At 41.7% G+C, this 25,054-nt stretch overlaps 1 protein-coding gene across 1 annotated transcript in view; it reads left to right on the forward strand.

Moving 5' to 3' along the window:
• Positions 1 to 222: 222 nt before the first annotated feature.
• tox3 (TOX high mobility group box family member 3) overlaps positions 223 to 25,054 on the forward strand; it is a 40,513-nt gene continuing 15,681 nt past the window's right edge. The window contains exons 1-2 of the mRNA XM_070969923.1: positions 223 to 1,050; positions 23,877 to 23,939. Of these exons, the coding sequence (XP_070826024.1) occupies positions 949 to 1,050; positions 23,877 to 23,939 (165 nt within the window). The 5' untranslated portion in view covers positions 223 to 948. The remainder of the gene's footprint in view (positions 1,051 to 23,876; positions 23,940 to 25,054) is intronic.

Below are 25,054 nucleotides of genomic sequence, written 5' to 3' on the forward strand. Positions count from 1 at the left end.
ATAGACTAGCGTCTCTTAAAAGCTGATGCTGAGACAAAACACAGAAAAGAAGGATGTAGTACATGCCTTAATAAGGAACATAGACATGGAGGAAAAAGAGAGAGAGACTCCAGTAATTGTAATTAATTATCATATGCCAACATGTCACATGGACTTAAATGCAGTGTTTTCATGGGAGTGGCTTCGTGTGTTTGGGGAGTGGCTGACTTGTTCACACATTTTGCCTTGTTCATCACAACGACAGGCAGAGCCGAAGGCAGGACTCGTACCGCCGCTGTACTACATCACGTTCACTAATTGCACCATCTGTGGAGTGTTGTTGTGCTTGTTTTACAAACCCTCCAATCGCTGTATTTAGCAGGCGGGCGCGTGCGGCCAGCTAGCTACTTCCTCCTCGAACTGCTTCACCAACTAGTTTCCCAAGTTTGAGAAATAAAACTTCTGAGAGACACAGCGGAGGATACGGACGCGTTTCTCGGCAAGCGTACTGTTTCGAGCGTGCGGACTTTCTTCGCGGTTATACTTTGTTACAGTTTTCAGTTTTCCTGTGTATCTGAAGGGGGAGGAAAAGGAGGTGGACCCACGCTCGGTCGCCGGTCTCGTGGCTTCTTTGTATACAGCAGCAGCTGTGTGTAAATGCATGGGCACACTGCGTCCACCGCTCCTTGAGGGACAGCGTACTGGGCTCAGTCTAACCTTCTTGTGGGCTTCCTCGGAAATGAAGCGGCCGAACCAGGTGTAGAGGAGGAATACCAAAACTTTACCCGAACCTTCTCCTCCTCCCCCCCACCCCACCGCAGTGTCTCATTTAGCTCGACAAAGCTTGGGTCAGTTTCGCCGCCTCTCGTTCTCCGTCTCTCTGTGTGCGCTTGGATTGTAAACGGCAGAAACAAATTGATCTCCGTGCAGAGCAGGCTACAGCTACAGCTGCGCGGCTCCTCTCACACCATGGATGTAAGGTTTTATCCGTCTGCTGGTGGGAATTCTATTCCAGGGGATCCACCAAGCCTGGATTTTGCCCACTGTTTGGGCTACTACAACTTCAATAAGGTAAGGAGAAAACCTTGTGTTTTGTGCTGTGTGACCACGCTGGTGCTGAAAGCACGAGTGCGCCGTAACTCCGGGCTGATCAGCCTTAGTGGCTGAAAATGTGCCCGAAATGAAGTTGAATCAAAACTAATCGCATGTTCATTGTCTGAGTTGCTTCCACTTGTTTCTCCCTGACTTAAGCCAATACTCATTACTGCCTTTCCGGAGTTGCTGCTCCGCCCTCCTGCCACAAACTTTGTTGTTCCGTATTAGTAATGGAAATTAAAGCAAATACAGGTGTAGCGGCACAGTGTTACTCTTGCCCAGCTCAAAGCGGCCACGCTGCACTGCTGAACTCTCTCCAGAGTGATGATGTGATCCACAGTCATGGACGCTGCTGGCCACACATGTTCCCAAACATCAGTGATGGATCATTGCAATCACACCCCTCATTACAGTATGTGCATCAGAACGTGATGATAGTGAGAGTATCCAGTGTCAAACAACCTGCTCTGCTGGGCTGATCATGTTTCATGAGCCACCACATGAGGCAGTTAAATGCCATGTTGCAGGGACACTTGGGCATGCATGTCACTCTGTTTGTAATCTAAATCAATGTCAAAACCACTCTCACTCATTACAACTTCATTTAGAGTATTCAGCTGGCTTTGGCACACCGGGATTGCTGGTGATGTGTAGAAAACGACTTTTCTGATGATCAGTTTCCACAACAACAGAAAGAGAGATAGACAGCACACTTTTCATGGGTTCAGTATGAATGCATTCATTGTCAGCATGGTGCTGTGTTGTGCATTTATCTTATGCATGGCATCAGTAAACCCTGAGACTGTCATACTAAGTCAGCCACATGTACAACAGTTTTATCTTCTCTCTCCCTATTTTCTGCATTGTTTACAAGTTGCTTTATTCATTTCCCTCCATCTGTAGAAAAGCAACCCTGTTTCTAAACTGTGAATAGGAACATTGCTGAGGTATGACAAGTTTATTACATCTCAAACGAGAGGCAGAGGTTATGTAAAACACAGATGATAGTTTGTGATATTTTGTCAGTGACGTAACGCTTGAACTATTCAGCCCATTATCCATCATGGGCTTGACTCCCTTGTACCTCAGCAAAAGGGAACATCACCATGACGGAGAAATGACACAACTGCAGCGTGCTGTTTTTATGAAGTTTAAACAATGGTTACACCCCCCTCTCCTCCACACACACACACACACACACACACACACACACACACACACACACACACACACACACACACACACACACACACACACACACACACACACACACACACACACACACACAGCACCCCCTCCCAAATTATTCAGCCCTATAGTACAGCTCTGTTTGCCCTTGCAATCTGATGCTGCTCAAAACGGTTACCAGGTTTGTCTCACTGTTTCATCAGCTCTTTGTCATGTGGCCAACTTGTCATATGTGCCCAATTTCATCATGTCTTCATCAGCCTTGAGAAATTTTAACTACATTGCTTTGAATTGGTGTAAGAGTTTTTTATTCCTGCTCATAAATTCCCCAGGTCAAGTGAAATTTTCCATCTGTAACAGTAATTGGCCACAATGCGAAAGGAGACAGAGAGGGAGAGGGAGGGTGGTGAAAAGGTGCTTATCCAGTATCTCCACGTTATGTTGGAGAGCGAGGGAGAGAGTACAAAGCATGCATTTCATGCTAATTACAATGCCTTTCCATGGTGAACAAATAGGCTCTTTTGCATGCATCTTTCAAATAATCCTCCAATTTATTTGAATCAGCTCAATGACAGGTAGCACTACGCCGAGCGGTTTGTCATCCGAAAGATGTGGCACACTCGCAAGTCATACAGAACTGAAGCATTACTACTTTAATCTATTTATAAGCTGTCAGAGCATCTTTTGGAAACAGCAAAACTTTCACGAGATGTGCAGTTTTGATTTGAAAACAGGCAATACCCTCTCAAAACGCTGGCACAGGAAATGTTCAGTTTTAATGACAACAGAGACAGACTGGCCCAGAGGCACTTTGACACATCAGAGATTCCTTTAAATTTACAGAAAAATCCAAACGAGTGGCACAAACTTAATTAGGCGCTGCAGTCATGACTAATGAAGCTGCCTGTTTTTTGGCACTGAGATGAAGGAGAAACAGCAGCGCTGAAGAGAAACATGCCACAACTTCACACAGTTGAATAATGCTCATAAAATAAATTTAGCAAGAAAAATCTCTGTAATCTAGAATTACACAGAGAGCCGTTATCAAAACTTTGCCCAAAGCTGAGTTTCTGAGATTTAAACATTAAATGCAGAGTGTTCAGGTGGGTGACAGGGCTGTCACAGCAGGGTCCGTTTCTCTTAAACTACCTTGACTTAAGGTTGAACACGGATCAGCTGTGCTCAAGGGCATACCCGCCAAGGCCCCTGCTTTTACTGATTGCCTGTAACTGATTGTTTGTTACTTCAAGTTGTGTTGTTTTCAATTTATCTGTGATAATGACTCTTAGTTTTACTGGCTCTTTGTCTTGTGTTACAAACACCTGGTTGTAGTCAGTGAAATGTATAAGAGCAGCTTTTTAAAGATCGCAGAACTTTAAATGATTACATGTGTTTGTATGTATTTATGCATGCAGCTCTCATGTGCCCAATTTCTTATTTTGGTGATGCCAGTGATGCAAGACAGTTAAAGTTATGGTTATGGTTTTTGTGGGCAAGGTCCACAGTCATGCACAGCATTAATCAAAGAACAAGGAGCAGTTTAGATTCCACTGGGTTTGGTATTTGTAAAAGTCAAATGTGATTGACTTTAATGGTTTCATGAAAGGGATCCACTGTTATGCCTGTATTTATGACCATCTGGTCCATTATTTCCTAAGGTTTAATAATGTTTCAGATACAGTATCCATTTAGTGTGGGCTTTCATTACCTCCAGGCGCAGAGAGACTGAAATTACCAACAGATGTTGATACAAACTCTTCACCTGCACTGGTGCTAACACTTGAGGTTTATTTGCAGAGCTGATACCACCACTGCTGAGACATCATAATTCTTAGTAATTGGGAATTGGCCATACATTGCAGTATTTTAATGACACTATTGCAGAAGCATTTAGATAAACACGGGGACAAATAGCACACTGTAGATGGAAAGGTGCAAACTAAAATCATCTTGTGTGACATACTGTAGTTTTGGAGTTGTTGAGCACTGTTAGAGGACTTTCGTGCTTAGTGAAGCATTTCAAAAGACAAGTTATCAAATTTCCTATCAAGCTTCTGTTGCCTTAAAATTTCTAATCCCTTCGATTTTCTTGGAATCAAACCCCATTTTTGTTCCTATTTTTATTTTTTGTACAATAGCCATTCAGTGTATTTGCATTGAGTAATTACTGCTCTATTTGTTAGTTTTCATTGGTAGTGGTGGATTCAAAATATTTTGCACCAAAATGGGACAAAAGGCAAAAACACTTAATTTGATCTATTGCATTGTAAACAGATACGCCAGTTGCTCGTTTGTTGTATTTCTGACAAAGCAGCTGCTGTGTTTGGCGCTGTATTAAACCTAATTTGCTGTTACTACAGCAACCACGATTGTCACCAAATCAACAGGTCTAAATTTTAGGGATTACAACTAAGACCAGTTCATAATAAGGCAAATCCCTCATTGCTGCACATATTCTACTTTACCTTTTTAGACATACGAATATATGTACCATGTACCATTTTCTCTGTATTTTATCTTTGTATTTTAACACCCACAGACTAACTGTGCTTTTAAATGATTACAGAGTTGTTCAGACTGTAAGACTTGACATAACTGTACAGGGCAGCAGCTGCCATTATCAGAGGATTTTACTGAGCCTGTAAAATATAGAGTAAGTGAAACAGAAGACTGACCCATGTATATGTAAGGAAACTAAAAACAAAGATTTAAAGGTGGGGTGAGTCACTCTGGAGAAACATTGTTGATATTCACTGAATTTGAAATTCACGGTCTGCTAGCTGTCCGTCCTGTGTGTGCCCTGAAATAAAATCTGCTTTTTGTGCACAGCCCCGGCTCTGGAAATGGGAAACAAACAAAGTGGCTCGGACCGAGCCACACAGCACTTTTCCAGCCAGTCAGCAAAAGGGGGCGTTCTCGCTCATGCAAAAGACAAAGGGGAGGGGGGGGGGAGATGGGGGCAGTTAGAGAGATGGCAAATCTGGCATGCTAACGTGTCGCATTCTGAGGAGAGATTGCAATATCAACGAACTTTCTCCAGAAAGACCCAGCCCACCTTTTAAAGAACCGAAGGAACGACTTAAGTGACTTCTGCAGTAGGGCTGTGTCATATCATCTCGTTCACAATAACACCAGCATTCAGTATGTCATTCTGTTACGCACAGCAAGACAAGCATGGCTGAAAGTGAAAGAAAGGAACATTGCCAATGACTCCGCGATGGAGGAGTTAGTTCCTTTAAGGGAGCAACTTCAGTCGATGAGAAGTGGTTTGGTTATACAAAAGATCAGATGTACAGCAAACCACGGTAATATGAAAGAAGTGCAAGAAGGCTGTAACAGCAGAAGAGGGCAACACAACAAACTCATTTCACCACCTCAAGCAGGAGCACCTGGTTGAGTACGAGGAGAGCCAAAAATCCTGTGAGGAGAGCTCACCAGCTATTGTGAGTTCTGGACCAGACAGACAAGCTGCATTAGCTCAGCAGGCATCGGCAAGTCTTTGTAGGGCCCCAAGAAATCTGCTTAAATTCTTTCCAGATTCCATTTGATTTCCTCCTAAATTCCTTTTTTCTGAATTGTGTTTTATGATTGAAGCACATTTTGTAGTGAGAAAGGGTGTGTCTGCCAACGTGGTGCACTTCTGAGAGATGGTGAAACGATGAACTCTTGCGCCGCCTTTCTCTCTCGCAGATGACCCCTTCAATTCGACTGTGTGTGCATGCATGCGTGTGTGCGTGCGTGCGTGCGTGCGTGCGTGCGTGCGTGCGTGCGTGCGTGTGTGTGTGAGAGAGAGACACCAAAACATGTCAGCATAGTTTCTGCTCACCCGGCTTTGGCAAAACACTTCTAATGGTCGGGACAACCATGACTTTTCTAAATTGCATCCTCATTTCTGCATCATTATTGCAGAAATATTGTGATATTGTTTTCGAGCCATATCACACACCGCAGCAACAAACCTTTGCACAGTGACCTCTTGTTGTGTCCAAACCATAGTGGCCTAGGCCTCTTTTATCTTTGCTGTCCTTCCTGCTTCATCAGGAGTGAAGGGGTTAACACTCTGCTCAACCAGGGGGCCTTGTGCATCTCTCCAGTGTACACAGCTGGTGCCATTTCATCACACACATTCTAAACATATCCAAACAGCTTTTAGTGTGTGTGTGTGTGTGTGTGTGTGTGTGTGTGTGTGTGTGTGTGTGTGTGTGTGTGTGTGTGTGTGTGTGTGTGTGTGTGTGTGTGTGTGTGTTCTCTTTTTGTTTGGGGGGGGGGGGTGTTAACCTCAGAGGCTGTCTGCTTTGTCAAACTCAGCAGTTGATGGATGTGACTTCAAGGTGCATGTTAAATGTTTAAATGTTGAAGAAGTGAATAGCTGATGTGTTTTGCTGAGTCTTTTAATTGCAGCTTGTCAGGAGATGTAGTTCAACAGATTTATTAAACACCTAATTTTCCCACCGAGATTACAGAGTGTTATTTTTAGTCGGCCTGCTTGAAAACATACTGTACTTTAGAGCTCCTGCCTCTGAGAATGACTGCTCTGTCTGAAAGAGTGCACGGCACACATGTTTGCATGAGGCAGATGTTAACGTTTTGTTAATGCACAGCTCTCCACTTCCTGCGTGATGCCTTAACACTTATATCCGTTGAGCAAACCTGATGATAGTTGTTATGATCCACGCTGATGCGGTAGCAATTGAGACATACTCGTTGAAACTATAAATGTTTAGAAAACAGAGTTTTAAGGGGACCACACTGACCGCCTCTGTCACTCTCTCTCTCTGAGATGCTGACACATGGCATATTTGTTGCTGTCTTAGCAGTATAATCTCATGATCTGGACCAACAGTCTGAACCTGTGGGAAACATAAGACCAGGATGTGTGCTTTGTTTACGAGGTGGATATGACAAAGGCTCTGAAATCTTAGACAGACATAGACCATTACCCACATCAGCACTTGTACTGACCTTCTGTAATGCTGCCATCACTGCTCATAAATCCACTTCATTACATCTCTGCGTACATTGCTCAGTGCTCAGTTCATTTGGGCATACCTCACTCTAAAGCTGTTTCTCAGCTGGTGGGTTGCGGACCTACCGAGCATCAGAGGTACTTCTGACGTGGCTGTAGACAAAGAACAGCTCGCTGTCCTGAGTCGGCTGTAGGTTAAGATCTTATGTTCCAGTGTAAAACCAGTCAAGAGTCCGTGCTTACATTTTGAAAGTCATTACACAACAGGGCTACAGTGCGTGTATCATTGTATGTTCTTCCTTGAGGATTAACTCTGGCTGTGTTTGTCCCCGCTGAACAGAAGCAGCCTTCTCTGTGTGGACTATTTGCGGCTTCATGGCTGTTTCAAAAACATCTCATACGGTGATACAAAGAGGATGAATCCACAAGAGAGTCACATTTGTTATTGGATTTTTATCATGTACACAACATCACTATATCATCCATCAAACCATGCAAGTGCCTGAGAGAAAAATGTTTTTTTGACAACCATGAAAGAGGAGTTGGTTTTTCCGTTGAAGCATCTAAAGTGTTGTCTGGTTATCTAAATGTCCTGTAAAGGACCATTAGTTTTTCTCTGATTGCTTATATTTTATTTGTTAACTCATTTCTGTGCATCCGATGCACAGTATATAGTATACTGTGCATCGGATGATGTAGATGTAGATGTAGTGCAGTACAATCACAGCTAAAGTGCCTCTTGCTTTCGTATTACTTTCCTCCAAAATGTGTCATTATTTGATGCATTGTTACAGTGCCAAGGAAACGTGACGCAGTGATAATTCAAATGTTTCATTTTGTTTGATGCTGACTGAACTATCTACAGCATAAAAGAGAAGTCCACACTCACTCCAGTTGCAAAGTTGTGTGATACAGCTCAGACATATTTAAGCTGAAGTGTATTTTGTGAGTAGATTCGCAAAGCTACAAAAGCTGAGCTCTCACCACAAACATTCATAAGTCATAGTTCCACACAGAAACAACTCAACTATGAGGAAGTTGTTAACCTTATCTGCAGCTCCCTATAAAAGAAGAGTAGATGACGCTGTCAAGCTCAGTGTGGGGTTGAGTTTTAGTTTTGAGATTTGATGATCTTAAGACAAGACTAAGATACAACCTGAGTCAAGTACCAGAAGCACTTCAGTTACTGGTTTGCTAAGTTGTATATATGTCACTGACACAAACAATAGTGAATCTAATGTTTGGGTTAGTTTATCTTGTAAGGTCAAAGATAAAATTAACCCCCGGTGTTTGCAGGAGTCTCCTCATATTTCTGTGAAATACTGTGGCCCTTTGAATCAAAGCAGGGCCCCCACAAGAGATATTCTCCCCTCCATGATAAACTGTTTTAATCTGGTTTTGGTTCACTACATCTTTGACAGCCTTAACCTTGCTGACTTATTAAAAGGAAGGGAAAAACTCCCTGTGCCCCAGAAAACTGCTTTTACCATGAATTAAGCAGTTTTCAAAAGGACCAGTCAATCACTTCTGGTTGGCTGATTCAATAAGTGTTGTGTCCCTTTAGTGGTTAGCCTCGCTGTTAAGACACATTCATTTTTAAAGCTTTCCAGAGAGGCAGCCATTCCATGTTTCATAGATCTTATGTCCAATTCTCTTAATGGGCTCACAGGCTGTATCAAAACATTCAGCTGTTTTCCTTTGAACTCGACTTGCTCGACTTAAACCCTTCTCCTAAGCTCTTTTCAGGGAGCACAGGCCACTGACGAATGTCCCTCATCTTCCACAGTTAATATTTTCTAGGTTGGACTAGTTGAATTTATTGCTGCTATCTCCATATTGGACTTCTTTCCTCCAGCTGTTCCTTTTATTTACCAGGAGTTATTTCTGTAACACATAAATTAGTCTTGTCAGCCAAACAAGAAATATTGTCTGGGTGTAAGATTTCTTAGGAAACTCCAATTTGGCTGTGGCCACTCAAGCTAAAGCAGCTCAGTCATAGAAATATTAGTTACTGTTAAACATTGTTCATGTGTCAGGTTGAGTGTGAGTTTCTTTCTCATTAGCAGTGTATGGGCTTCAGGGGTATAAAGTATTACATGTTACACTGTGCGATTAATCCACCTCTTTTCACTTGCCCCCTCCTACATCACACATTCCCATGATGCAGTGTGTTACCAGGTTGCACTAAAAGGCTTGACAATAGCAGCAGGTGTGCAAATATCCCTCAGACCCACTGGGCAAAGAGCTTAAACAATGGGAGTAAATAAAAGTTTTATTTGAATTGTCAGATAGATGACATGTTGGAGCAAACTGAGACAGAGTTCAAGAAAGACTGATTTTCACATAACATGTAGATCACAACAAAACATGTAAGTATCACGAATAGTGCTGCTGCTTGCAGGTAAAGTAACCAGCGTCGCTCCTGCTACATATTTAGCATATTCTAGACAGTTGTGCTTGTCAAACACTCCTCAAACATAAAGTCTGTTTGTAGCAGTTGGATTATGTTAATGTATATCTGTGCAGTTACTGCTGTAGCAATAATAACGCAGCCTATAAACCTACTTCACCCCGTAAATGAGCTTTAATAGTCCCCTAGAATTGGAAGACTGCCATCTCACTCAGCCACACTTTGATTGGATCTTTTATGTACATGCATTAGCTTGTCAAGAATATTCTCTGGCATGAATGCTTTGTTATTTGCTGTAATTCATGTTCAGTTTGAGCGATATCAAAATATCAGGATGGATTGTCTCGCTGTGCCGTGATGAATAAAGCAGCTGTTCTTAGAAGCATATGTTGGCCCTCTGTGTTCCTATACTTGGTTTGTCAGATGTCACGTGTGAAACGGCCCTTCTGCACCACAATTTTACAACAGCCACTTTATGTTTTTCTTTCTGCCCTCGTTCTTGCTGAGTCACTAATCTATCACTAATATTTACATTTTTTTTTACAAGCTTTTAACAATTTCCCACCATGGAGAACTTTTATATTTGTGCAGACTGTGCAAACCTGACTTGAGGCATGAGACAATACTCAGTGACCTCTTTCAATATTGATCTAAGATCACAGTCTTCCCCGAATTCTCAACCAAGAGCTTCGAGTTGCCTAAACATAACCAGAAAAAAGTGAAATCATGCTTCAGTTGCCAGGACTGGATACTGTAGGCAAGCCAAATCAAAGATGTTCTGTAGAGGCGACATTTTTTGACTCAATAGCTCACTCTTACATCATTCTATTGGCTATAATTAACTAACAGTTGTCTCTATTTGAATGAGTAAAACTCTCGACATGTTACTGAAATACCCCAGCTTTGAGGATTCTTTATGTCAGATTTCCAGTGAGATGAAAATCATGCAGTATTCATGAGTCTGGCCAGCTTTTATTCAGTTACATGATCAAAAGGAACAATGAACATGGCCTCAGGAAAAGCTCTAGCCACATAATACAGGTCCAGTCCCTGAAACCTCGACTGGGACCGTGAATGGGGTCCATGACATTCTTGAGTCGACTTCTGTTATTTTCGAGGGTTGAAGTCGGGGCTCATTCACAGCATGTCCTTGTTTATTGTAATGTGTGTGTTTCTGCTGGCTTGTGGACTTTCACATGCGGTCATAGTGTGGTATGGCAGGAGTAGAATCAAGATCAAGGTCTCAGCATTGGCAGGGTTTCCCTCCATGGACTACCACTGACTGACGATCCTTTCAAATTTGGATTTTAGTTCCTCGTCTTAGGAGGTTCTGACTCATGGTGTAACTTTTCTAATACCTGCACAGGCTAGGGAAAGGGATGTCTCTACATTTGTGCCCACTCCCGCTGATAAACAAGAAGAGAAGCTGAATGATTACACTGTTTCAAAGGCATTACAGGCAGCTGATTAAAGTGTTAGGTCGGAGTTAGCCAAGGTTAACCGTCCATAATGAAACACTTTGAAAATAATGATACGCTGCATGGTTTTATGAGGGTTTGTGGCTGCTCAGCTCAGCAGTGGTGACCTTCACCAGTTCCACGAGCTAACCATAGCGATCCCGGAGCACCCCCGTAGTTTCGAGACTCCATTAGCTTCTGATATGCATCTAGGAGAGCAGACCTCATACAATTGCCTGTCTCTGTAACCATTCTTGTGTCACTGAGGTGGCTGAGCATCTTCATTTTCTCACTCTCATCACGAGATATGTCTTCAGCGACTGCTTTGATTTGTCAGAGTGGATATGTGGCACAGCAGGCCAAGATGAAGATGTCAGAAAAGAGCAATTTTACATTATGTTTTATGTTGTAGGCAATCAGCTGACACTCATCCAGAGAAACCTAAATGAATAAAAAGTGATTGTAACTTTAGTTCTGACACCATAACACAATCAACAGATTGCATAAAAAATGACTGAACAATATTACATCACTTGTGAGCATTTGTCATCTGTTATTGCAGGGCATGTGGTCTGTTATTAAAAACAGCTGCATATTGTACACCTGGGTAGCCTGGATTATACTCTTGCCAATACTTCAAGTTTCATATTGAAATCTGGCTGCAGTAGCATGCTATATAATTACTGAATAAGTAATACCTGTCTAGAAAGAGAAACAACAATATTATTTTTGGTTGAAAAGTCTGATTAAATGTGAACACTGCTGTATATTCATTCAGCAGAGTGGTGTTTGGCCTATTATTTATATAATGCTCACCTTTTCCCCCACCTATCACAGTGTAGTACCTGTACTTGTATTTACTTGTACGTGTATTTATATGTTTGACCATAAAATTCTTCGTTATTAAAACAACTTTTAAAAGGGTGTGTCAATCTCATACCCAAAAGACTAAGAGGCATATTAGTAATTGACAAATGTGGACACTTTCGCTTTAGAAACTGTGATAAACTGCCACAATATTTGTTCTTAATGACTCATTCAACAGCCCATAAATTGTATTTGAATATAGTTGTTTATATCAGAGTCCACAGTTTTCTGTAAATTAGTACTGCATTTTATGTCATTTGCTGATTTGTGCCATTTGCTGCTGTATGGGGGTATGTGGGATGCATGTAAATGCATAAATAGATGTTTTTTGTTTGATTGTTAGTTTGGGAGATTTCCCGTTAAGAGACAGCTCATGTTCAGTTTCACTATTGGTGGGTATTGATATGTTTTTTAGAAGAATGCATTCCAAACAGGAACTAATTAACAAATAAGAATAATTGCCCGGTCCTTTCATTCATCACCACAGTCTCTCATAACAGGTGAGCTTCAAGCAGAAACAACAAAGTACTACATAAATCAAAGTAGTTTCCTTTGCCAAGCCAAAACCCCCTGGGAGGTACCTTGGTGCTTAATTAAAATCCAGAAGGATCATGTTTTAAGTGTAGGTGAGTGAGCACTGAATAACAATGACAAATCATGCCCCAGAGCATTAGTGGTGTGTTTTGGAAAAGAATAACAACATCTCTCTTTGTTCTCTACAATATAAATGAGATTTAATGTGAAAGAAAGCTGTTTTCTGTGCAATGTGGCACGAGAACTGTGGTAATTAATATAGCCCTTCCTGGCTGCAGAACCTGCCAAAACCAGCATTGACATATTAATCTCTTAATTACCCATACAGGATTATAATGAAACAACTCATTATTAGACATGATTTGATGGTTTACCCTTTTCAGCACACTGTTTATCATCCTTTTAAGCCTTTCAATCCCTCACATACATGTGTCTGCGGCAGGATATATACCATACTTCTGTTTGTGTGTTTGTCACGGGTTTTCACATATCGATATATATTTGAGAAGTCTCACAGGTCCAACAGGGTGCAAGTTGTGACAGAAAGGCAATGGTTATTATAATTCAAGAGATTTTCATTGAAATGTTGCCTCAGCTGTTCAGAGTGATTGTATGTATTAGCAGACCGCAAGAATCAGAAATTCAGCAAACTGACTTCATAATGTCCCTCAAACGACATGTATCTAAATCGTGCTAACATTAGCTAACATTAAGCCACCACAAGCTACTGGCCATATCAAATAAGACTGTTTCAGTAAAAACCCTGAGCATATTCAATTCTTGTTTTTTCTTATTTCTCTTATGACATAAAGACACCTCAAGTGGCTAGTACAAAATAAATTATAATATATTAGTAGTGGCACAAAGACATTTGCTTCAACATTCTCCATATTGAACATATTATGGCATGTCGGAGGCCACGGTGGCAGTTTTCTGGGCTGTTGTTGTCCCTGATCGTTGAGTTTCTAGATATGACAGTTCTGGACTGACCAGACCAACTACCGATGATTTGTGTCTGGACTACAACCAGAGATACGTCAGTAAATGATCAGACCAAACACAACGTAGGATCAAATTTTCTAGGGACGGCAATCAGAATATAACTTGTGCTCTGTACTGCTATTTCTGCAAACGTTGTAATGTGCACTGGCTCTTAGGAGAGGCTAAAAAAAGAAAAGTACATTATAAAAGGGAAATGTGTGTAGTTATCAGCAGAAAAAACTCTCCCAAGTCAAATCCGCTCAATTACAGAGCTCTGGAGAGCTATCCCCAAGCAACCCTTCCATTGGCTAATCAGTCACAGCAAATTGCAGTGGTGAATATTTCAGACTCGACAGATTTCAATAAAGACATCATGATTATTTCACTGTTGTACACTACCCTCAAGTAATTTTACAGGCCTTGAGCCAGAGCCAGCATGAACTGCATAACTCCTGATTTAAGAAGGTGAAAAAAGTCGAGGGAGAAAAGACAAACACAAGCGCTGTCAGTCAAAGTGGCAAGCTAATTGGGTCGATCTCTTTAGCGAAGATGAATGAAGAGATTAACTCTCCCTGTGTGTCCAGTGAATCTGCCCCTCTGGCTCCAGGTAAATTAGCTGATGACAAGTTGACAGTGGGAATTCTGTTCCTCACTCTGACTTAAACCTGCAGTCAGTATTTCCAGCATTGAAATCTCTTTGTTGTTGCAGGCATTGTTTATACATTGATTAATTGGATTAGTGGGATTTGTTTTTCAGGCTTTATTAACTGAATGCTCCCGACTGACATGAGAACGACTTTTACATATATTTTAGGCATTTAGAATGTTTGGTTGTGTCTTACGAATCATTTGCATTCACTTGTTCCTCACAGCTGCATATAAATGACAGGATGCCAAGATATCTGGGCTACAGTTTGCGCTCTGCACATGATATATACTGGCAGAGAATTGGAGAAGCAGGTTAAACGTGAGCCTAATGAAGACAAATGAAGAGTGATGGGAGAACATGTGCACGGAAAGGTGTGAGTGCAGAGCAGACTGTGACCTGCTTTCATTTATTTTAAGGGAGAAACTCACAGCATGGTCCTAAAATAGAGGTCAAGGCTCAAATACAGAAAATGTCAGTGACCCCTTTTGTTTAAGCCGCCTGCTCTGGAGAAATGGGCTAGAAGTGCACAGAGGGAGCTCTGGTCAAAGGAGGAAATCAATACAGCTGTAAAGGGTGGTTGTACAATTACAATGTATACGCTTTTTTCCAATTGTAAAAAGAGACAGATTCAGGGTTATTTACTGGTACACTTTCGTGTGCAGTTATGTTGGAGGAACATGCACAAGGGACAAACCCTTGTGTTTTTGTACATTATTTGGATTACTAGTTATGTTTTTTTAACCACATATTAAATTTACATATCCCAGATCTGTGTGTTTATTGGATGTTCACCAATAGTATAAAAAGGGGAAATTCACTCCAGAGAAAATGGTTGCATTTGATTGGCCACACACTGACAAATGCCATCAATAGACAGGATTTTTGCAAAGAGCTTTCTACTCTTTTTTTTCCATGTGTAAACATTTTGCTAACTTACCTTGTTCTCTTTAAAAAGCACTGCTTCAACAAACAGCAGACCTCCAGGTCTCCATGTGCCTTTGATCTCCAACCTGTCATTTTACACAGAGGAAAGGAATCATTTTTTCATTATGACTAAAAGATGTGTAGCGTTGTCTTTGTTCCAAATCTGTTGAAATGTCAGCGCAATGATATGGAATCAAAGTTGAAGCTTAGTGTTTGTAATTATTCAAAGCCGGTATCTTAATCTCGCAATGCTTTTGAAGTAGGAAATGTTGAAGTGACATTTTAAGTTTAAATACTGTTAAAAACATTAGTGAAGCTCTTAGCCTGATGGTTGCTGTCACAAGAAAAACAATGTCTCCGACTCAACAGCCGTCAGGTTTGCTAATGATGTCCTGGTGTGCTGTCAATCTACCAGATGAACGGACAATAGTGGGCCAAGGAGAGAATGCTTGAAAAGGCTAATTGCTTTTAAGAGCCCGCTCAACCATTCTTTAACTACTATGTGTGTGCACAGATGTCTTTTCCAGCTGCTATTCCATTATGGAGCTCAAAGTCATTACAGACGCAATGCACTGGCTTTATTTGGGAGCCTTTGTTGCTGTACATCAGGTCATAATGATTTTAGATACAGTATTGCAACCACAGGGCACGGGGGAAAATGGCACGTGCGGGAACAACACAAAGCACAACATCTATAGATGTGTGCATTTTATTATTTCACCTAATATGCCCCAGTCATTCCGTTAATCTCTGCCAACTTGTTGATTGTCAGTTTGGAGACACATTTCTGGAGAGGAGCCCGAGAGTATTTGCAGCCGGACCTCTGTCAGTAGCGCCAAGCAACACAGCCACAAATTGGAATGTGGTACAGCTCCGGGAAAGCAGCCAAGATTTAAATTAGACAATAACCTCTGCTCTCTCTATATTGCCTCTCTTTCCAGCTGCAGGCCTAGCCATTTGTTTAATACAGTCAGCCCTGTAGTATATAATAGACTGATATATGAGTCACTGCTCAGCAGTTTGTGTTTTTCAGATTTATAGAGATTGAACAACCGGTCGGTTTGTGCTTACTGTGGGCTTATGGTAAGAATAACAGAAAACACAGGTTGCACACCAACTACGAAAGTACTGTCACAGTAAACACAAGATGGTTTTACAATCTATAACTGGAGTCAGCAATTTTGATCAGCAAGTGCTTGGAAGAGACAAAGAAAATTCATTTTAATTGCTAACTTTTTTCCTGAGGAATAGATTGTTTGTTTGTTTTTTTTACCATGTCACATATCCTACAAAGAGTATCTTCTATATTGCAGTTTATGTTTGTTTGTGTCGAATACCATTGAATTTCAAAGTAAGTGGGACAAAAGCAAGCTAGCCAATAGGCCAAGTTGCTATACTGAAGTATAATTTTGTTATTGCTTATAATACTTTAATTTAAATGCATGTTATCTGCCCCATTTTAGTCCATGTACAAAACCATAAGACTTTTCTGCCATTACTTGATAAGGAAAAGAGAATTGTGTTGAGTCCATCACTAAAAGCTCTTGACTGTGCACATTCCCAAAGCCAGTTATAATGAGTGTATTAGCCAGTAACGGCACACAGGGAATAGAAAAATGCATCTCTGCTGCAAGAGCAATAAGAGAGGACTCAACTCCCAGCAGCTTTCAGCGGAGCTTTATGTGAATCCAAGTACCAGAGCTCATAGCCATCCGACAAACCAAGAGAAGTAGCACAAGCATCACCGTTAGCATCACCAAAACAAACCTATTTCCAGAGGCAGAAAGCTGTTACTCTCCCTTATGGCATTTCACTGTGTCATTTTTAGTTATCAGCTTCTTTAACCCCTCAGCAACCTCTTGCTCCATAGTGGAAGTATGGTAGAACAGAGCAGAGCAAGCTTGCTTAATGCTTAAAATCCACACCTCTGATACCATCTTGAGTTGGAGTTGCTTCAAAGCTGCTGAGAGTATACAGCCTTGAGACATGGCTTAGCAGTAAAAGCAAGACAACACCACCAAGCCAAGCCGTTCTCATGTTGCTTCCTCAAGAGCTGTGTGTCCATGCAACAGAAGCCATTGTGAGAAAGCTACACCATGTTTCTGAGACCCTCTCTATTGCCTAAGCTCCTTTGTGGCTGTGGGCCAATGGCTTTGCACCCCGCCAGATCAAAGATGGAACCCCATTTAGCTTGCGCTTTCTTTTAGGATTTGCTCTTGAAAGTACAGAGCACACTCAACAGCTAGGAATAAAACAGGATGTTGAATGTTGACCTGCATAGTATTGAGACTTCAGGGCCCAGGTTATGGGTCCATTATGACAAATGCTGAGACCATCTTTGTTTTGGCAGTATTTGCAAGTCTTAGGCCTTAGAGAAAACATAGCTACAGGCTGAACCTCAGTGTATTTTAGCTGTGTTGTGTAACCTGGTGTTGGATGTGGCCATGCTACCACATTATGGTGTTGATGTGTTACTGTACTGTAATCTTGTTTACTCTGAAATCAAAAACCTGATGAAAGTTGTTGATGTTAAAAGTTTGGGGAGATTTAATTGAGAATAAAGAGTACATTTAGTCATACTAGTGGTGTTGCTCAAAGGATGGCTGTGTCACTCTGTCAGTTATTTCTAATAACTGTCAGATGGATTGCCAAGAAACTTTGTACAGACATTCGTGGTGCCCAGAAGATGACTCCCATTGACGTTGGTGATCTTCTGACTTTTCATTTAGCTCCGCCGTGAGTTTAACATTTGTGGTTTTGAGTGAAATGTCTCTACAACTATTGGATTACTCCAATACTTTGAACTAAATATAAGGATAAAACCAAGGACATTGCTGTCAGCCTCAGCTGTACTTTGTATGCAGTGCTAATGTGTGTGAGCATGCTAGCATGTTAAACTCAGACTGAACATAGTAAGCATTACCCACTAAGCATCAGTGGGTATTTCCATGGTGTTGTCACGCTGACATTAGCATTTAGCTCAAAGCACCCCTGTGCCCATGGCTGTATTTGTGTGTTTAAATTGGGAGACCCATTGTTAAATTACATCATATAGGTGATGATCCCAAAATTATTTTGGTAATGTGTTCTCACCCATTCAATGCAATAGTCAAAGTCGCATAACACTACTGTGGTGTAATATAGGTGAAAGAGTATTTGGAAAAAATGTGCAGCATGTGTTTTAACTTGTTGTAAAAGATGAGTGATGAGACAGCGTGTGCCAAGTTTAATTTTCTGTGATTGACAGCTTTTCTGCCTGAACTAATGTACTGATGCAGTAAACTCGCCTAATCTCATTCTCAAATACTTAAAAAGAAATGCAAAGATATTACAAATGCTGTTTCACCCTGGTCTGTTTGTGTCTCCATGTTATCACTCACTGCCTCTGTGCTGAATATAAATGTAGCCCCAAGGAATATGCTGAACGCACCAACTAAAGCTCGCCTTTTACTGTCTTTCAACACTGCCATAATGACTGGGAAGCTTGAAAAAACATAATACATATTTGCTGAGCTATGAAATCGTTTAAAGTTTTTCCTTTATTTTGATAGTTAAGCTTGTCATTTTGGTTGGATATGCAAACTTAGTTTCATGCCCTGTGACAGAACTTGAAGAAGAGGCTCTTGCCTTTGGGTTTTGTCGTGACAGCCTCCCTCTACAATTGCTTCCTCACATACTATTTTGGAGACCTTGATGATGACATCTTCCAAAAGTTAATTGTCCAAATTTCAACCTGAATCCTGTACATGTCAAACACTCTCTGATCAAACACTGAAGAGAGGTCTGTTGTACCAGGAAACATGGTCTTCTGTGGCAGGTTTGAGATCTCTGCAGAGGTTTAAATGATTCCTCTAGGTCTTTGTTTACTAAAGCAAACTGTGATGGCACTTGTTCAGGCCACAGTGTGGTTTGAGAGAGGACATAATAAGCACACAGCCTGAGCAAAACTGTCATCAGCTTGATTCAGATCCCAGATAAGACCAAGACTTTTTCTCACACCGGATCCTCTGGACTACTGTGGTGGCACTCACACTGAGAGGCAGAGGAAGAGTGAGATGCTTACAATGAACTTCCTCTCAATTCTACCCTATGCAGTTGAGGACTAGCAGTCCTAATAGTGGAAGACAGTGCTAGGCTTGGTGGTGGGGTGGGGGGTAATGATTTTAGCTTTAAACTGAATTACCAATCGATTCGGCCTGCAGTTCAGAACACAGGTTGCGAGCCGACTGTGTGGACATGGTGTGTTGTGGACTCGCTTTACAAATTGACTGCTGCACACATAGGAGGAAATGTATCTCTATATGTCAGCTTGGCAATGCTTGTGCGGCGGCCTGCTGGGCGTGAATGGGCCTTGTGATAACCAGAGAGGCAGCTGCAGAGTGTTTATGCTGAATTGGGTTGCAAATGAGAATGTATTTGGTCAGGGGGATCTCGGGAATCAGACAATAACTTTTCCAGAAGCTACAAAAGGCCTGACCAGGATTGCAGGGAAGAAAACGGTGCTGCTCTTTTAAGTCTCCAACCCCCTTCACTGAATAAGAGATTTGAACCTGGTGGTAGGCTGAGCTCTGAAGGAAATTGCATAAAATAATATGTAGAATCAGAATCAGCTTTATTGGCCCAGCATGCATACAAGGAATTGGACTCTGGTTTTTCATAATATAATATAGCAAATTGCAGTGGGTTTTTCTGGATTGGAGGTTGAGCTTTAACTGTGGTATTTTTGCTGTCTTTTATGGAGACCACTGCAGAACATATTAGCACAAGTGTCATGTTCCAGAGAACATATGCTAGGCTGTGATTACTGAGCTCAAGCTGAACTGTAAAATCGCTTGTCAGCAGTTGATATGTTTCTGGAAAAGCCTGGACTCTTGATTCAATTAGTTTGGTGGTTTTCAGTGGGGAGAAAGAATGTGTCCAATTTGGTTACCTGCTGACAGACAACACTCATATTGGGACTTTTTGATTGTGTTGGAAAACCAAGGAAAACCAGTCTGCTGAAGGTGATTTGAAATTCAGATCAACGTCACCGTGCATCTTCCCTAGTCATCCTTGATCATTTAATCACCATTGACAAAGCAGTATTCAGTGCTCAGATGAGAAGGTATAGGCAAGTGCGTGTTTATTTTCCATTTGTATGCATGCAGGGATGACAGCTGTGCTATCAGAGGCTCTTCAGGCGTGTATTCTGTGGATCTTGGTCGTCCAGTTCATGTTTACTGATAGGATCTGTGTGGTTACTCCATCATATGGAGGGTGAGATGGGGTCATGTTGGTGCAATATTGTGTTCGCCCTGAGGTTGAAATAATTTTGTTTGTTATAATAGCTGTAAAACACCTTATTTCCCACTGGACGTTCTTTCATACAAATATTCCTGCGCTGGGATTTAAAAGGTGGGAGGGAAATTCAAGCATCAAAATTACGCTGGCTTCAGTCAGAAAAATAAAAAATGGGCAATACGCAGGCTGATGTTGTTTAAAATTTCATTGTGACTCGTGTCTGATAATGAATAACTGAAGCTTTCACAAAGATTCAAAGAATATCCCGCAAGTATTATCTTACCTTAGAATAAGAAGAAAGGCAGCACTGTGCATTTACAGAAACCCCTAGAATTTCATATTCATCCCATTCACTGCGAGGTTGCTTGGTTTTCTGTCTGCCTGCGATCATGCAGACAGTGGAGTCTTTTCACGTTAGGATCAGGGTCCATGTAAGCTCTTAATTCTCTCCTGTTAAACAGTTATTGAAGAAATGTGCTGGTGGTGCAGAAGGAGTAATAAAAACACTGAGTGCCCAGTGTTTGCTCTGCCATGTAGCCATGTCTGGCTCTTAGAGCGACTCATATTACAGAGCACCTTTAACCGTGAATCCACTGTTAATAAAAGCCTCCTACCCACAGCTATTTTAAATCACTCTTTTCTATGGCTTCCCTTTGGGTCCCTTCTAGAAGTACAAGGCTGCTTTTTGGAAATGTGAAGATGTGAGATGCCGGTTTCTTCAATGCATGTAACATTAATGCCTGAGCTGTTGCTGTAGTGCTGGTTGTTTCAGGAGTTTCAGGAGCATTTATTTTGCTAAAATCAATTGATTCCACTCCTCAAATTCTCCCAACTTTTAATTTGTGCGACATCTGATTCCAAAATGCTTCCCCATGCACACACACTGTTGTTTGGCCCCTCACATGGACGCCTCTGCTCTCGTCTAGCTCGTCACATCATTGTAATTACAGAGCCTTCATTGTCTGTGCTGACCCATTTTAGCACGATCCCTTACCGTCAGCTGCGCGGCCCCTCCAATCACACTTAATTTCATCTGGCATTCGACTCAATCGGCACTGCCGTGAACATGAGCGCCAAATGCCTTTCCGTCCCAAAATGAATTGGGAATAACAATAATAAGCTCCACTCCCTGCTCTGGTCATCCGCGAGGCCTGCGGCCCGGGCTGCGCCGCCACATGGTACAGCTTTTAATGGTGAAGATTGATACCAGTGGCTGGGGACATTTCTTGGGACGTTAGTCACAGTTCTCTGAGGAGATGTGGAACTGCTCTTAAAGGGCCCTGGAAACACAATAAAACATGACTCACAGAGACAGAGCCCAGGGAGTTTCACACCACAAATTAGCACTTGGACTAACTTAATGTTGTTTTCACTAATGAAGCTAATGTCCATGCTTATAGTATGTAATTCAACCATACCTCTCAGTGTGGTGTTTGTTTTAATGACACATCACTTCCTGGTTCATAAGTACTTACATGCTCGTGAAGTTGTCTCCCACATTAATCAGTGATGTGTAACATGGCAACTAATTGAGTTGAAAATGTGTGACTATTCATGCCCGCGAGAAGTTTGCGCATAATGAGATGAAAGGACCAGAAACATTTCTCAGCTTGTTTTCTTCCACACAACAGGCAGGGAAGTATACAAGCATCTGTAATAATAGTAGAGATTTCTGATCTGTGTGTATTCCTCTAGGATTCTCCGGCAACTATTTACAATGAAGGGCAATTGTCTGCTCACTCTTAAAAACCTTATTCACATCCAGAGAAGACACATGGATAGAAAAAACAGAGACAGCAGTGCACGAAGCCCTATCTCCCCCCACAATCAGAACAATGTTCCTAGTGCTTGAAAAGAGAGGGATATCTCTGAGACTTCAATTTGTTATCTAAAAGAAGAAGGGGGACGGAGTAACACTTCCAAGATAAGCCCAGCATAAGGTTAATTACCAGCCGAGTGGCTGACGTAACCCAGCCATGTCATGTCTCAAAGTTACACACAGCTGGGAAATGAAGGAGTGCTAGCTATTGACAGATGTTCCTCACTTGAGGTGTGTGTGTGTGTATATATGTGTGTGTGTGCACGCATTTGTGCAGTCAAGTAAACCCCCTGTGCTTGAGTCAGATATAGTTTAGTGGGGCAGCTCCAGGTAAGACGGCACCGGAGGCCCAGACAGAACAAACCACCTGCTTCAGCAACTGCTAGCAGAGCTTGTGGCTCCCCTTCTCATTGGTGCGTAACACTGTTAACATTGCTGCTGATTCCCTACTCTCTCTCCAGGGCATAGACTAATTAATGGATACCATTCGCAGTTGATTAGCAGCAGTTCTTTCGGTAATTACATTCGCATACTAACCACTCAGAAGAAAAGGAGAAGGGAAAAAAACACAAAGGGCTGGAAAATATATTAATGCACTTCTCAGTTCGCTCTGATCTTAATTTGTTTCTACAATTGTTTGGCTTCTGCTTAGATAAGAAGTCATTTTTTTCTCTTTCTCTCCGTCTATTGGAGTTCTTCGTCTCATAATGTTTTAAGAGAGTGACTTTGTAATAAACACACAAAAGAGATTACTGCAGAGCTTTGTTGAAACCGTGTTCTCAGTGGAACCTCATGAAGACGCAGACGCATTGTGACTCTTTCTCCTTTTCGCCGTGTAGGCTGGGTTTTGCTCTCCTCACTCACAGAGAGGTGCATTGTGCTCCTGGGCCCAGCTGCTAGCCCATAATTCTTCATTCTATGTCCCATTGTTCCTACCTGTCAGCATGGTTGTGTCTCCAAAGAAAGGAAGTGGCTGCCATTTTGCCAGGGGGCTATGTGTGGGTTGGGGTGGCGGGGGGCGGGGTATGTTGTGAAAACATGTTATTGCTTACCAAAGTAAAGGGTTTTAATAGCTTATCACCGGTCTTAAACACTAACCCGTCTGTGCAGTGTGACACTTACATTGTTGTTACTCATTATTATTAATAACCAATTCATATCAACTGAAATGAACAGGTGACTGCATGAGGAGAATACACTGTTGAATGTTATGTTGAAATCAGATTCTTCATGAGAATGGATAAATGTCAAAATCCTCTCAGTGAAACACACTGTAAAACACAGCTCCCATCAACCAAAAGTGTACTCCATCCATATTAAAAACACTCTCCACCTCCTTATTTCCCCTCAGTACCGCTCCTCTCCCTTAGATTATTTGAAGATAATAACCTGCCACTGCATCTTGATACTTGGCTTTGTGATGCAAACATATCCTTAATTGCCATCCCATAAGAGCTGAATAGCCAGGCCAGATTCTCATTACCCTGGTTTGAATTGGCCTGGGCCTCTCACATGCCTCTCGTCATGTCACAATAATGGCAGAGTGGCAGAATGCGCTTGTGCATGTAAAGAAAGGGGTTAACTCAGTGTGTAAACATTCAGAGCCAAGTGCGACAATCTGTTTGAGTGACAGGTGTACATTATGAACGGGGAGGGAGCTCAAGTTGCACCGGATATTATCAGGACACTAGTAGGCTCATTGTGGGTTTTGTTTTCTTCATTTGCAGTTCCAGAACAACAACTACATGAACATGGCCGAGGCGAACGGTGCCCTGCTCGCTGCTGGTGATGTGAGTATGCTTCACTTTTTTCCATATTGAAATTACCTTTTGAATATGGAAAATTTAGCTAATGCAAACATACTCTGCAATACAAATCAGCCAAGCACAGTGGAGAAAATGTGTCTTTCCTATTTTCTTACTTGGTAACAAGTAATTTTGGTGTCGTGTCATTCTCTAGTTAAGGGAATATAGATGGGCAAAGTTGGCAGCAGTAAAATCCAAAATCAAAAAGGCCTATATTTCACACAGTAAAGCAAAGCATCCATAATGGCTGATTCCTGTTTGAATTTCGCCATCTTTGTCATTGGCAACTACATTATTGCTTGAAATGCTACCTTTCTTGAGATCCTCACAAGACCATGAGCTTACAGAAAGATGAGCTAGGCTCAGCCTATATTGCCTTATACGCTGATGTGATGTGACTGTCTTGACTGCACTCTGTAAATTAAAGTGATATCCCAGAAAGCTAAGGATGAACCTGTTTTCTTCCTCTTTTCAAACATATAATGAAGGAGCCCAAAGAGATTCTGTAGTTCTGTCACTCTCGGAGCCACTCTATGTTCTGCCACTTACTAAAAGTGAAATGTCATCAACAGTCTGTGGAGCTGCTGGAATAACTGTGTACTGTACTGTTGCATTAAATAAGAAGGGAATACTGTAGTTGTTTCTCTGGAGGTATATAACCACCACTCTGAGCCACAGTTGTCCTAACAGTGTGCTAAATTTACCCGTTCTATTCCCCCTCCACCCACTCCGCTGCCCTGTCATTAGAGACAAGTGCACCAAAAATACCCATCATCCTCTGTGGTTCAAACGGGCCAATCTCATCCAATTTGCAGGGGAGATTGATCTGGCTTCAAAACCCACAGCAAAGCAACATTACACAGCTCCAAAATACTGAGATAGATGTCATTGTTAACCTCATTGTTTTCATTCACGTCACTTGGGTAGTTGGGATGCAGCCGTGACATTCAAGCTCCAGCAGCTACACAGAAGTCTTTGGAGTATATGACCTCGTGTTCATAAAGTGGCAGCTTCACAGAGTGTTAGGGAAGAAGTTTAATTTTCCCCTACATTTACGCTGAGTGGGCACATCCTCTGTATCCACTGGCTGCTGAGGCCCA

This window comes from Chaetodon trifascialis, chromosome 1 (genome assembly GCF_039877785.1).
Source record: "Chaetodon trifascialis isolate fChaTrf1 chromosome 1, fChaTrf1.hap1, whole genome shotgun sequence".
NCBI lineage: Eukaryota > Metazoa > Chordata > Actinopteri > Chaetodontiformes > Chaetodontidae > Chaetodon > Chaetodon trifascialis.